This window comes from Heliconius melpomene, chromosome 5, assembly GCF_056956725.1.
Source record: "Heliconius melpomene rosina isolate 202511_hmr_F chromosome 5, ASM5695672v1, whole genome shotgun sequence".
In the NCBI taxonomy this organism is placed as follows: Eukaryota; Metazoa; Arthropoda; class Insecta; order Lepidoptera; family Nymphalidae; genus Heliconius; species Heliconius melpomene.
Genome location: NC_140393.1, coordinates 2772339 through 2788927, shown reverse-complemented (window position 1 = coordinate 2788927; position 16589 = coordinate 2772339). Strand labels below are relative to the sequence as shown.

The 16589-nt window shown below is 32.6% G+C and overlaps 1 protein-coding gene across 1 annotated transcript in view; it reads right to left on the bottom strand.

Moving 5' to 3' along the window:
- fz4 (frizzled 4) overlaps positions 1–16365 on the bottom strand; it is a 35682-nt gene extending 19317 nt beyond the window's left edge. Inside the window, exon 1 of the mRNA XM_085185736.1 lies at positions 15135–16365. Coding sequence (XP_085041862.1) covers positions 15135–16060 — 926 coding nt within the window. The 5' untranslated portion in view covers positions 16061–16365. The remainder of the gene's footprint in view (positions 1–15134) is intronic.
- Positions 16366–16589: the final 224 nt, after the last annotated feature.

Below are 16589 nucleotides of genomic sequence, written 5' to 3'. Positions count from 1 at the left end.
ATAGGGTAATATATTTCGAACCCACACCTAAGAAATTAATCAAGGTACCTCAACAGTTTGGACGTAGGATTTTTTTTTCATTTCACGATTTTTATCCATACCTGTATTTCGTGTGACGCACACATACGTGTACGACGTTTCCGATTTGACAGGTAAGTGTGTGCGTGCCTATGTTATACTTTACAAATGGCGTTTTATTTTAAAACGATAATTTTATTATTTATTTTGTTTGAAAAAATAACTTTTTCATTTTTGGGAATTATTTTTTTTCCGAATTATATTAGGCTTTTATAGAGTAGTCAAAACTGTGGTTTCATTTAAAGTGGTGCTGACAATTCCACCCTGTATATCACAATCACGATTGATTGAGAAGTAGTAAAGAATTTCTAATATAGGTAAATATTCCCTAGATTATGTGGACTTGAAATCTTCAGTCCACGGCCTCTCCGCCCGAGGAAGCGACCCTAATACGATACGGACATGGTGTTATTAAGTAACAGTTTTATAGCTTCACGCTGTAACACGCCTGAGTAGGGAAGGCAGAGGGAACCTAGTGTTAAGATATTCCGTTCCCCATTTTCCGTCGAATTCTGGAGGTTTTGCGTGTTGACTGGCAGAACTTAACGCCGCGCTTTACCTCGACACCAGAGTCAAAAAATGAAGATATTAAATATTTCATTTTCTCGAGGTGGAATAGAACCCACAACCTGTCGCTTTTACAATCACACGCTTGTGCCTCTGCGCCACCACAGCAGTTAATTTCCAATATAATAATTTTGATCCCATTTTCCCCTTGTTATTCTATAATAAATAATACCGTTCATATAAAGTAGTACCAGAACGAGTACAATTGCTCGGCTTTCATGTAAAAATAACATTAGCATGTTGCCTCTAGCCATGTGAGATTCACGCCACATAAATTTCTCAAGAATTAATAATACAAGTGGTAAGCTCGTTACAGGCCTCTACAATCATTATGGTGTTTTGAGAGTAAGTACAGATACGAAGACAATTTTAATATAAACATTAGTTAAATTAATTAAAATAAATAGAATATTAATGAATTTATTGATGGTATAAACTTTTTTCTGGTATTATATTTTTTTTTGGAGAGGCCTATGTCCAGCAGTGGACGAGGGCAGGCTGATGATGATGATGGACCACCTTGCTGGGTGGGAAAATGAGTGATACTAAAAAGAGAAACAGAAGGATTTATATTTATTAATATATTACTAATGTAGGGTAAAAACAAAATAAAAACAGAGTACAGAAGATATCTAAAAGTATAGATATATGATTTACTAGCCACCCAATCGCGGCTTCGCCCGCTTCAACTTATTGTTATACAACATTCAAATTATACAACATATATATTTACATAAATTGTAGCCTATTTTTTTCTAATGTATTGTTGTTTGTTCCATTTTCATGAAAGTGGAACAAACATACATCACACACACTGTCACGTTAATAATATTAATAGGAAGTAGGATATCCATAAAGGTATTAATGATTGTACTCTTATTAAAATCTTATAGATTCCAATTATCTGCTAAGTAATATTCACATAAAATGTCCAACTTTTAGTGCCAGATCTAGGGACACCTTTTACATTTCTGCTCGAAAAACCAATTATGCCCAAAATTGTTTTATACTAAGATCTTGTAGGGCATACAATAATTGCTTTAGTGATATTGACATTTTTCATAGTAGTTTGATGCAGTTTTCATGTAAGATCATTGACAAAATTCAAAATTCTGTAAATCCTAACCTAATGTAAACCTTAACCTTTCATTCGTAAAAATCTTTGTTTTTTTTTTTTTTTTTCTCTTTAGACAGTAAATTTAATTTTTAATTGTTAATTAGCAACATATTCACTCCATGTTTTATGTATAAGTGGAAACTTTATTGGCAGTTGGAATATGGATATGTATTATACTAAAAAGTACTGTAAAATGCTGTTTGTTTCCCAACTTAAAATAAATAAATAAATAAAAATAAATAAATGCCAAAATATAAAATAGAACTATTCCCAACACGCTATGCTGACTTCGCACATTAACGTTGGCCACGGGCTTCGAATTTAACGCATTCTTCACACGCTCGCATTTTATTATACTTTTATAATACATTCATATTAAAAAAACAAATGGCACAATCGTGCGTGTGTAAGCACGACAGGTTGTGGATTCGATTCCCACTGGAGGAAATGAAATAATTAATATGATATGGTAATGGGGCAAAACGACGGCGTTCAGTTCCACCACTCAACCGGTGGAAAATTAGGAATTCTGGTAGGAGCCTACACTGGTATGTGCGGATACATCGTAAACAGAAAAAAAAAGATAAATAAAAATTGAAAAAAAAAATCATATCAACTATTTTTTATCGTAGTTTTAAGCTTCCAATTACACGCAACAAGTAGAATTAGCAGAAAAAATATTTACGTTACTTCTATTGTTCTGAGAGTATTTTCACATTAAACATACAAAGTATAAACATATACTTAAAAGTATTTATGCCGTTATAATACTAGAAAAAAATGGCAATAGAAAGTAGAAAAAACCTATTACAAACATTTTTTTTCTTTAAAGGTAAAAATCAGGCATCAAAATCAAACCATAAAAAAACTAAAGTTAATCTAAAAAACTGTATTCAAAGTTATTTTTATATCAATATATGCATATCTATATATATAAAATCGAAAGGTCACTCACTCATCACGAAATCTCAGAAACTACAAGTGCTAGGAATCTCAAATTTTGCATAGGAGTTATTTATAGGACGTAGATACTCGCTAAGACGGGAATTTGCAATATTCGACTTCTAAGGGTTTGTTTTTGGGGTTGAAAGTTTGTATGAAACTTCGTTACTACAAATTCTGGGAGTCTCAAATTTTGCATGGACGTCACTTGTAGGTAGGTACTCATGGAGACAGAAATTAATAATAACGTAGTTCACGCAGGCGAAACCACGGGCGGGCCGCTAGTACTTTATAAATACATATTTTATACGTCGAACCTTGATTCAACCGCTCAAAGGCGATTCTGCACATTAAAATTAGTTACGGGTACTAAAGTTGCGCTATTTACGAACCCTCGTTTATATTAAAACTTAAATGAATTACCTTATTCTGTATTTAAGTGGGTGTTCGTTACAAGCATAAGTCAAGTAACAAGAGCTAACATTGTAACAAAATATAGCAAGAATATTAGTACACTATAAAGTAACTGGAGATCTAGAGAACATGAAACTTACATACTGTTTAAGCTTTCTAGAACTTTTATGTTAGGTTTCTTTATTTTTTAGTAGGGTAGACTGAGGAAAAAAGACTTGAGTTAGTGTTGACACACTAAATTTCCATTAAGACGCTTCCCTTCCAGATTTCCAATTCGGGAGGAATTACGTGTTGAGTGGCGGAATTCAACGCTATTATTTGTATGTGTTGTATTATGACATTTATTTTCTTCGAGAGGGAATCAAACCTACAACTTGTCGCGTCTATAGTTAAGTACTTTTGCCCCTGCGCCACGACTGAAAGCCCTGGAAGTTTAATCAGTCTTAGTAATTAAGTAAAAGAAAGATTTCAAACGTGAGAAACTTGTGTTTCTGATTATTTAGAAACGTTACGTACGTTTCCAATTACGATATTGTTATTAATATAATGCAATGTAAAAATTAAGGTAAGCTTCACGCTGTATCCCGCACACAGTAGATTAAGCAGAGGTAACCTAGTGTTAAAACACTCCGTTCTCCACTTTCCGCCAAATTCTTCTAGAAGTTAATTAAATATTGTTATTCTTACATTTTTTAAATTTTATAAATAATGACATTATTTTAATTTAGTTACAAAATTGGCTAACAAAATACGAGTAGGTACCTAAAGTAGGCGTAGGTACCTACATACTTGTTAATATTCCGCTCGAATACGCACCTCTATGTAAACGGTCTCTTTATAACTAAATTTATGAACGCTCCCGTGTTTTACATACAATCGTTTCTTATTTCTTGAAGCAGTATAAATAAAATGGCTAAGGATTGTATTGTTAAAGTTAGGTATTGATATAATGAAATTTGACGATATATATATTACATATTAAATATATACTTACATAAATTTATTTACTTGTCAAGTACCAAAATAAGTGGGGCGCGGAGTGTCTTAACATTAGCTTCCCTCTGTCTCTTCTACTACACTAGGGATATAGAGTGAAGCCGAAAAAAAAGTTACTAAAATTGTGATGCGATAGATATCTTGTACCTAAAAATAGATGTAAAATGAGATATAAAATTCTTTGCATTACTTCCTTTTAATCCACTTTACGGATATACAAATGTGATAAGGACAGAGATAATAATAAAAAAATGGTTTCCTCAGACATGTGCATCTGCTTAGCGGGATTTCTTATAAAATGGAATTATAAAAGCATAGAATGGACATAATATTAATTAGTTTAGCTACTTCATGTGTTTAACGCTGTGTCTCGGAAATAGAGGTTGAGAGTATGTAGTGTCGGGACACTGTCTATTTTCAGCTAGAATCCGGGACACTATGTGTTGATCATCGGAGCTCAACGCCGCACATTGTATTACCAGTGTAGGAAACGAAACTGTCTTTTTCTATGATATGTGTAGGTCTAATATATTACCTACTTTACAAAAGATAAAATTAAAACTATTTACATACTAATAAGATAACATTTAACATACATAGTTACTACGATTAAATAATAATTTAGTTACAAAAAATAATAACATATTTTCAAATTTAATATTTACTTATACCTTATATAGTTCCTTAAAAATATTTCTTAAATACTTCGTCATAAATCTGTCTAAACATTATAGACCATAGTTTATTTTTTCAAAAACATTTTGGTTCGTATGTTTAAAATACGACGGTCGGGATTTCTGCTTACGATCAATAAATCAATAAATATATGCGGCTGTGTCCGTCCGTCCAGGCATTAATGGAAATCACTGTTTGTTTAGGACCGATCCTTGCTTAATGCTAACGGAAGCCATATTGGAAATAGTGAAATGATGGATACATCCAACAAAAATAGTTGCCATACCTAAAAATACATTAAAAATATTTATTTTTCATTAATTACGTGTTTATTTTAACAAAAAATTATTATAATTCATTTTATTCGATAATTTGAATATTTGAAAAATTTATAATATACTTAAATATACCAAGACGCGTGGTTCCTCATATGTTAAGACTTAACTCGGATTACATGTTCCTATACAGTTTCAATGTCTAATTTTATGTTCGTGTAAGATAAACATGGCGTGAAGTCATGATTTACAACAGCTTCCCTCAAATATCAAGTTACGTGGCATGCATTGGTTATTTTTAGATTAGTTAGGGAGCTTACAGCTATAGATATTTAAATGAAAATAAATTTCTAATAATACATATTTTTTGATCATCACGTACGCATATATCCTGCACGCACCTAGGCATAGAGAGCCTAGTGTTAAGACACTCCGTTTCCCATTTTCTACCGAATTTTGTGATACGCATTGAGTGTCAAGTGGCGGAACTTAAAGCCGAGTATTGCCATGACATCAGAGCGAAGAAATGAAAATCTTTTCTTCTCTTCTGTGTCGTGTTCTTCATTACTGAAGGTCGTGCCCGTTCTGGTAGGTCTCGGTGGAACAGCAAACGAGATGCTATAAACTCAAAGTTATTGTTGAAATGAAAATATTAAGTATTTAATATCATCAAGTGCGAATCGAATCCACAGTCTGTCACATTTACAGTCACACTTTGTGCCCCTGCACCTGCACTGACCTCAAAATATAAATTTAATATTTAAGTATCAATCATTTAATTTCTTTTTTCATATTTATTTAAGAACCATTAAATTTAAGGTAACAAAAAAGTTTCTGATCATTTAAATTGGGGATAGGACCGAAGTCGAAGCGCTGTTTCTAAAGACACCCGGCAACATAAATAAATCTTTACTCGAGGAATAGGAACAAAAAAAAAATCTACCTGATCCCGAGCCCTGCACAATGCTTCCTTTATTCCGCCGAACGCAACATTTCGACTTCGCCCAAAACGAATAATTTACTGACATACGCCGATTTTCTTAGAAAGGAACTGCAAATCTTAGCTCGCAAATTTAAAATTTTAAATAGCTTTTGTTTATATAGGATTTATAGAAGTATCGCCTTACTCTAGACTTTTACCTTGAGATTTTATTCAAATAGTTTTAATTTGCAAAAGATACCTTAAAGATTCTAATACATTTGCTGTAAAAGTATAACGTCGATTATAGTTGGTACTGGTCTGTTACATTAGATAACAGATAATACATATTTTGTTTAACGTTGTATTCCACATACAGGAAAGTAGGTAGAGGGATTCAGTGTTAAGACACTTCGTTCCCCATTTTCCGCTTAATTCTGGAGACATTGTGTGTTGAGTGGCGGAACTCAACGCCGCTGTGCCTTATTACCAGTGTGCGTGTGAGAATCAAATCCACAACCTTTCAAGATCACAGTCACACGCTTGTGCGACTGCGCCACTACTGACCTCAACATAGTTTTTTGAGAGGTTTTATTAAATGAAAAAGATAAATAATGTATATGTCAGAATTAGAGGAATAGGAAACAAGCTGTCACGAATATAAAGATAAATTAAATAAAGAAAATATTATTAATTGTGATTGTTATTCTTCCACCCTTCCCACATACATATTAAACAAATTTATTATCTTCACGAGATGGTATAAGGAGCTGCGAATACATTTTAAGCAACGCAGCGGTCTCTCGTTTGCGGGAGTAAGCGCTAAATGCACACGCATCCGTTGTTCTCAAGTATAGGGTTACTATGTTCACTCGAACGCAAAAACTACAAATATTTATTTTTAAATAATTTTTAAAATATTAAAGGTTAATATTTGTTATTCGTTTAACAGCTAAATAGTACCTTATTGTATCCGATAATATTGTTATTAAATTAAAAAGTAATATGTGTTGAATTCCGCCACTGACATTTGTTATTTTAAGGAATGCAATTATTTAAAGAATTTTTTTGCTTAGGTTTTTATAGAAATATTTATTACAATTATATTTTGAATAATATATCAGTGAGATCCATTATTAAGTAGAAGTATTCATAGTGAAATAATACAAGATCTACAGTCTAGAATTATATATGAAATAAACAACTAATTTAAACTTTTTTTATAATAATTTATATTTAAAAATGTAAAATTGATTCACTAATTTAATAAAAGTATATTCTGTATTTATAATAAATATGTATTTTTTTATAAGCTGTTTTTTTAGGCAATTTATTGGATAATATTCCTTTTGGTTACCCTAGTTGTCAGTTAGCGCTTCACAAGCTATCTTACTGTTTTACACATGGTAAAAGCTTTTACTTGAGTCAGCAACCTAAGATCGCAAATAAGAACACTTCTATATTAATATAATACTCACAACACATTCCCAGAATAAAACAATTGTGTGAATAAATATGCTTGCAATCTGTTGCTATTAAAAATAACACTAAAATGTAATAGCAAAACGAAATCAGAATCTTTTATCAGCAAAAGTATAATTATATTATCCTTTGAATTCATTTTATTTTTATTATATAATATATTGTTCCCGCAAGAAAATAAGGTTATTCCTTAATAATCGAAATTCTTGACGATATTTTAATGGTATGTATAAATTTGATAAATCAAATCAGCTTCACGCTGTATCCCACACACAGCAGGGTAGGCAGAGGGAACCTAGTGTTAAGACACTCCGTCCCCCACTTTCCACCCAATTCTGGAGGCATTGCGTCTGGTTTTTGAGAAAACTTGAAAAAATTTATAGTTCATAAAAAAATATCTACCAATATGTAAAGAACCGTTCGGTTACAGGCATTTAAGTACTTTACAACATGATCTTACATAGTACTCGTAGTTTCCTAGAGATAATGAGGAGCCGATTGCTATAACCCACCTAGAAATTAACGTCAATTTTAAAATTCCTGTCAGTTCTGAGGCGGGGCCGTAATTACATGGCTATCCATCATCGAAAACCAACAAACGAGGTTGTTTCAGAAAATATAGCCCACCCACTGCCGAGAGGTAATATGGATGACCTTCGGAACGCGACTTTACAATAAAATCAAGATAAATAGAAATTATAAAATTTATAAGACAAAGAACCGTCGTGGCGCAGATGGGCAAGAGACTTTGACGTGACAGCTGAAAATCTCTTCTATTTTTGAAAATATTTAGTGTAATATTTAATGATCACAGATAATATAGAAAAAGAATAAACAACATTAATATATTTTGACATTATTTAATGTACTCGTAAATAACATTAAAAAAAACACGAATAAAGACCTCGTAAAAAGGATTAAACCTACAGATCTTTAAAAGATACCGTTACCCTACATATACCTTTAGTTATAGGTAAGGGGAAAGTGATAAATAGTACCAGTCCAAGTTCAAAGTCGGGCGTACTCGTATTGTATAACAATGGAGATCGTATCTCGCACCACGAGCCTGCGTCCGTCGTTTTGTATCTTGGCGTGCATCGTACTTAACAAGCTTAACTTGGTATGTATTAAAATATGGTACGACCTTTTGATGGAAAATAATGACTTGTATATAATATTAAAAAACGTATTTTTTTTACAAGCAAAACCTTTTGAAAAGTAATTCATATGAAAAATATTTAATATACTTGCTAAGTTAATTAGAAGAAATATTCACAGATATCCAAGTTCAATTAGATAATATCCGAATTTGTAGAATAAAATATTTTTTTTAAGACATTATAAATAATAATACATTTCATATCGTTACGAAATACGTTCAAAATTCATTCATATAGTCAAATTATTAAAACAAAGCCGCGAGCATCTCCCAGTTACCAATACACTAGCTAACAAAGCAAGTTCCAATAATGAGGACTCGATACCATCTCGGTCTCGGACGAGGCGATCCCGTACCAAGATACGCAGAATCCTTTCTCGGCTCCTTTGTGGACCGTAAACACGGCCGTGGATCTTCCCGGAGAGGCCGTGATTGTTCTTCGTGCATTTTTATTTCTAACATTCTTGTTATAGACTTAGATTTATTACACTAGGATATTTTTGGCAATTTAAATATAGTGAAATGTCAAAGCTTTCTAATATATCGTATTTAGATATTTGATCATACAAAATAGATATTTTAAAGAATCTTCATATGAGTATTCGTAATTTATCTATAATGGGATGGGAGTTATTCGATTTAAAATTGTTACTTTTAAAACAAGAATTGAAAATATTGGCTGGTGGTTACAAATGGAAATTATTCTGCCAGTGCAAACTACAGTGATTACGGAGCCTCAGGGTACGTCAGTGCTTATAGCCGGATGATTGAAGACCCTCCGCCTTCGAGGCGGCCGTGGTGCGAGAGAGAAAGAGTAGACGTATGCAACGTGAGTGAAAGAGACGGCAACAGTTCAGCATCTGATTAGCATCCCAATTACGGCGCGGGCGCAGTGGGATCGAATCTTTCGAACTAGTGATGTTCTGCTAAATTGTCGATAGTTTATAATATTTTTTCTTATTATGTATATGTGGTTTGAAATTGAGCTTGCATTTGTTTTTATGTGTTAAGATTAAATTAAAAAAAAAACATTATTGATATAAATATTTACAAAACGTACAAGAAGACTTAATTGATATTTTATTTCATATATTTTAAAATGGTTCATTTAGTTTGTTTTTTTTTATAATTATAAATGATACTTTAAATGTTTAAATATAAAAATGAATCGTACGTATACATCGATTGTTCCCGGTAACGAGGTACAGGCCTAATAACAAGCGTACGGCAATACAAGGCGGTTTCGTGTTAAGATTACATCGGCAGCCGTAAGGAAATTTAAAATAAACAAGAAATTATAAGGAAGATAACGTTCACAGGTCGATGTGAAGGAGTCGTTATGATTAAAATAATTAATTAAATGTGAGACAAATTATTACTAGTACATAAATTAAAAAGTTATTTATTTAGACGAATAATATTTATTTAACAATTTTACAAATTATACGAAAAAAAAATATTTCTATGCTGTTACATAATAAATATTTAAGACATTTCCTTATGATACTTAAAATGAATTGGAGATGATATCCCGCAGAGACAGGAATCTGACATAGGTGAGATAGGTTTGTAATTGTTTATTTAATTTATATCCTTTGAGAGAAGTTTTAATTTCAAATAATAACAGTTATTTTATTTAAATTATGAAAATTTATGTGAAAAACATCAAAATTAGTTTCTTAATTCTCTTATGAACATTTAATTATGCTATTTTTATGTGACTTTGTTAGTTTTGGCTTGTTAATTCAAACAACATTCTTGGTATTTGATGTTTTTCTACGAAAATCCATTTACACTTTTCATTTTTCATTCAACACTAAGCTTTTAAATCATTAGAGCAACTAACTATTATCTTGTGTAAATATAAAAACACATTTGAAACGCCATTCCTAGTCATATTTATATCCCAGATGTAACAGTTTATTTTATTGCGGCAACGGCCACGGTATTTCATCTAAATGAAAATAAAATTACTGTTATTTACGAATAGTGTAGGTAATATTATGGAGAGATTTAAGTTCTCTAAGCTCAAACGATTATGCTCCGTACTGTTAGAGTTCGTTCACTTTCACGGCGCTACATATTTTTTATGGTTCCGTAAATTTTAAAAGATCTATTTTTAAATGTGATTATATAACCACCCTTGTCAACAAAATTTTTCTTCTCTTAAGTTTCTGTATTTTGTTTTTTGTGCAATAAAGAATATAATATAATTAATCAAAAATAAAACAGTAAATCGATTAAAATTGTAATTGAATTTATATAACAATAAATTTTAGAATAAAATAAACATTATATTTAAATATGTTTGTGTCACAGATTAAAATAAAATTATTTATCTATGGTAAATATTAAACATATTCTTTTTTATCTACAGTACCTATATTAAATGACATTATAGCACTGGCCTTAATGCAACATATCATCGTACAGCATCCCGACACATAAAGCCAGCGCATGGGTACAAAACCAATTTGATATTTCTCATTACACGCCGACCACAATATGCCGACTAACTAGTTCTGATCTGTCATTATGATAATAGAACCTATCTTATAAACGAGGTATCTACGTATAGAAATTGAATATTTTGTCCATTACACCACACTCGAGCTAAGTTACTTGATATTATATTACAGAGTTGTCGATTATGAACAAATATATATTTTTTATGTTTTTTTAAAAAATATATTTTAAAACGCACTCCATGTTTCTCATTTAAATTGGGTAATCTTAACTTACAGTTAAAAACTTTCAGTTAAAAAATAGAAAAAATAGAATATTTTTACATAAAATTTACTGTAGGTATAATTTTTATCTTCACATAAATACAATAGTAGTACCTATGCATGAATAAAAACTAAGTTTATTTTAAAATAGTAAAAGCTAGTAGATAATTATCGTTCACTCACATAAAATAAAAGCTAAATGTGGACAAAGCTGTAATGAAGAATATTTTAAGAACAAAGTGGTAATTATGGTGTAATTACAATATAAATTGATGATCCTCAAACTGGATTGGCTAAGTGATTGATGGTGTTTTTAACAATATTAATAAGTATGCGTAATATAAAATGCTCTGACGATCGTTTAAGCAACCCGCTCCAATTTAACACGACCACATTTTAGAAGTCAAACACTTAAAGATTGTTTTATTTTATTTCAAAATTATTTAAGATCGAACGGTCAGTTTTTATTGCAAAAGCGAAGTATTGCGATATGTATCGTAGGTATTTCTAGGTTATAAACTTCTCTAAGTGTTGCATATCCATTTGAATTATACAATTAAGCAGTCAGCGAACAATTAAAGAAAAAATAAGTATAATTAAAAACAACAAACGTTACGGAGCAACATAAACTATCAAGACGGTAAAATTACAACACCACACATTTTTTAAATATGTTATGTAAGATAAGAATATGTGAAGCTGTTTATTTAAATAAAACAAGATAGCCTTAAGACTATCAGCATATATATACATACTATTAATATCTGAGGCAGGCAGGGCGCATCACCGGCTGTGAAAGAACACCGACGCATCATAAATCTACGTGAAATTATCATAACGAGTCGGTCCTATAACAAAATAGTGGCTTTCCGAGAACTCCGCTATAAAACGACGACTATAACTTTCTGTAGCTCTGTGACGTTACTTTATTAATTGGGTGTCGTTGGAAAAAATGGCTAGTTAAAACAAAAATCTGGTGAAATAAAAGTTTATTGGTGTCGTTAAAATGATTGCTTAATAGAATGTAAATATACTGATTTCAAAAGTTTCATTTTTTGGAAGTAGATATTGCAGAAGAATTCGATATCATAATAACCGAATAAATATATTTTTTTATGCGAATAAATATGTTATTTTTTATTTAAAATCGATTTTAATATGTAATATGCAAGAATTAGTGCTGTTTGGTTACAGTCCTTGCTACTCTCACTTTAAAAAAATTATGAACACACATTTTTTAGAGATATTTTTTTCTGCATTATATTTTGGCTTATTTTTAATAAATTAAACGTGTTATGCATAAAGTTTTATGTTATATACCATAACGGTTTTTGCAAACAAACATTAAATGATTTCACGAAAAAGTGGTATTTATCATACGTGAAATATGTTTATTGCCACAATTTCACGGACATTAATAGCGAGTGAGATATTAAGATAACTGGTTTTAGGGACATCAACGTGCTATAATTTCACAAAATGTCTTATTTGCTTTTAGTTCTCACGACTGGTATTTAAATACTGTATTATGTCAAAAATACGGCTCTTCATCCCTTGTGGGTTAAAATAAATAAACTTTGTGTTTTAAGTTTATACAAGAAGGTCCGTTATCTCAAAATTTAGATATATTAAAAAATATTACTTTAAGTTCTCACAACAGTAACTCCATGATGCCGATAAGCACAAAAACATAAATTGCGAAACCATCCATGGAACCGACAGAACCAATAAGTTTCTCGTAATTGAACGAATATTTATGTAGAAATGTAGCAGGGCAGCTTTTTGTTTGACGACCACAATATTGACTTTACAAAATTTGTCTACACCAACAGAATCTTTAAAGATTTCGATATTGAAGTGGAATTTAAAGTAAAATTAAAAAAGAAAATTTAATTATCTAATTTAATTTATGAACTTGTGAACTTATGATAATAAAATATAATTTATTATCTGTGTCTCTAATGTAAAATGTTAAATACATTTTATTAGATACATTCATTGCACATCTGTTGCATTTATTTTTATTTAATTAATATCATCGTAGTACCTATATGTGAAATCTATTTATTAAATGTATATTTATTTCATTTCATTCCATAGTAATTAAAGTTTAGTGCTTATATAGTTATAATGCTGTTTAAATCCATTCACAATAACACTTAAACAAGAAGAGTTTTTTTATCTATCTTCTACTGATGCTTAAAATTATTTTGGGAACGCAATTGCATTCCCCGTTTTGTATTGTCCGCTTTCAACTAGTGTAGTTGCCTGTGAAGTGATTTATTAGGCATCGTTTATTTTAGTTCCCAATTCGTTGTTCTTTATGGCCCGACCTTCTTGCTTCACGCTTTTCAGAAACACAATTTCAAAGAACTCACATGATTTATTTTAATAGTTATGAAACCAGCTTAGTTAAATTGAAAGTCAGGATTTTGTATAATATATAATAGGTATATTTAAAATTTGTTAACTACACTTTACATACAGCCAACATGGCGGACGCGGCAAAGTTAGAACATCAAAGAAGTAACTTAGGTCATGTAGACATAAAACGTTAAATTTTTGTAGTTAAAAATAATGGCCGACTCAGCGTAACTGGACAATAATTCCTCAAACGTTTACGGAGCGTAACTTATTGCTGAGAAAACAAAAGGCAAGCTCCAGTAGCAGTTTGAAGAATTTGAGCTTTACTATTATTATTTAAATGCACCGTTTAGTTAACCTTTCAAACATAAAACAATGCATGGAGCATGAATTATGAATGCTTGGACGAAATTCGATATAGAATAATCACAAAGTGAGTGCATCTACAGTCTCCTAGCAAACGAGGCAGAATACGTCATCTTTCAATGAATAGCTTTGCTTGCTTTCAATACGTACTTACTTTTAATATATTTGGTTTAGAAATGCTTATTGCGAGAATTTTATTATTCTTTAAAATTGAAGTGACAAAACATAATTGATTGGTGACAAAAGTTAAACTAAGGGACTGGATTTCAATGGAGCAGGTATTGGAAATTCAACGTGTAAAAAGACTATTGTACTAACAGTCGTTAGCGCTCTTCTCGGGTTATTTCTATTGTTCATTTTGCAATTTTTTTTCGCTTCGGATGATTGTTTCATTTTGCAATTTTTTGTATTTATTTATTATAATATTTAAGCAGGTAGGTAATTTGAAACGTATTATGTTAAGACTCGCTATAGTTTAAAGTACAAAGCCGTCTTTGTTACATGTACCTAGGTATTTATTTAGTATTCTTGACAAACTTTCTCCTTAGGTATTATATCATAATTGTATCTTTACTACAATAACATTATGTACCTAAGTATATGTTATTTAAAATACATTAGACACATAAAATATATTTTATAATTTAATCTATACTAATATAATAAAGCGGAAGAGTTTGTTTGTTTGTTTGTTTGAACGCTAAGATCTCTGGATCTACTGGATCGATTTACTTTGTTTTTGTTTTGTATAAAAGCTGCATTCTTCAGAAGTGCTATAGGCTATATAATATTACATTACACATATATACTAATAAATTAAAATACTTTCTAATTTGACATGCAATTTATTCTGCCATGTTAATAACAACCGTCGTCGCTACGCGACCGCGTTCGTTACCGCGACATTTTGATATTCATCCTTATGAAAATAAATATAATAGTCACTTTTAGCATTTCATCTAGATTGAAATTATATTTCTATAGAAATTATATTCTTATATTTCAAGCAGGCGTAGCCGCGTCCGGGTCCGCTAGTGATTTATAAACTTACCAAACAGAAGCTGCCAGGCCAAAGTAGTATAGCAGTAAAAAAACAACAGCACAGTTAGGATTTTCCAAGCCATCGTGGGCGAGCAACATTCTCGTCGGAGACGTGGAATCTTTGGCACAGCCTGCTGCAGTGCGACCTGCTGCAGCCCGGACCCCCCAGCCGGCTGCCGCCGCACACCTGCACAGCGCCACCAGAACCAGAGCCCGTTCTCCAGCACCACCGCGATCCCCACAGGCTAATTGCGCTCCTACAGCCGCCAAAGTACATGCAAAACTTAGGGCTGCCCAGGTTGCGAGCCATACTTCTGCAGCCCTACGCTCGCCTGTCTCCCAAAGCACTTCTGCATCGCAGAACTGAGCACATCGACTCGACCCTCGCACCCATATCCAACTATTAGGTTTCACCAGTCTTCGGCAAGCTCCTCTGCCGACTGTATTCGATGCATCCAACGGGATGGTCCCCATCGGTGGCGCTCGTTCGCCCGGACCTTCCATGCACATGTGCTCATGGTTATTCTCCGCTGGGAACAGAGAGCAATCTAGTTCCGCTGGCCAAGGAAAACCGAAACCCCGAAGCACTGGGAAACATCTAGAGTAAACACTTTCACACAATCCTCGACAGGGTCCGATTGGGACCGCGACCTTGTCCGTACACATGGGAACGTAGACCGCACATAAAAACAGATGTAGCTGCGAGGAGCACCCGTACTGCACCAGGGGACTGAACGTTTGGAGAGTCACATCGGCGTCCGCCTGCAGAGTGTGGCGAGCTAAGTTCGGCATACCCGTCTGATTGTATCCAATGTTCTTGCACATAGCCACTTTAATGGGTTCACATGTCCTTACGGTAGCTTCTGCCGCGATTTCAAAAACTAGAGTCACAGTTAAAACTAATGCGATTGCACACTTCATTTTGAATTTTGACATAATATAATTAAATAATTTCAAAACAAAAATAACATTATCGTGAATGTTTACGCGCGCGATGATTTTACCGTAACGTACGTACTGTTCTAAACGCGTCTAGAGACGTTGTGTTGCGGTCGGCGGTCAGGTTGAAGAGGGGGGAGGGCGGCGGGGAGGAGGGCAGGGGAGCAGGGTTCCACCACAAACAAAAAGGTCGCCAGGTATGCGATAGTATCAGAAGGAAAGGGAGGGAAATGGGTGAGGACTGAGGAGCCGCGGTCGCTGTCCGGAGCGGCGTGAGTCTTGTTAAATGAAACGGCTGTCCTCGCATCCTCGGGGCTCACTCGTTACTTGTTATCGTGCTGTTAAGCTGTAGACACACTATACTTTATGAATCTTATTGATATGCACAGCGTTTGAATAACTTTACTATTTGGAAATAGTGAAACATCTTAAACGTCATGTTATGGTGAAAGATTAAAAAAACCCTATTATTATTTAATAGATTGTGTAAAGAGGATTCTATTAAAAATGTAGTACTGGTAGAAAA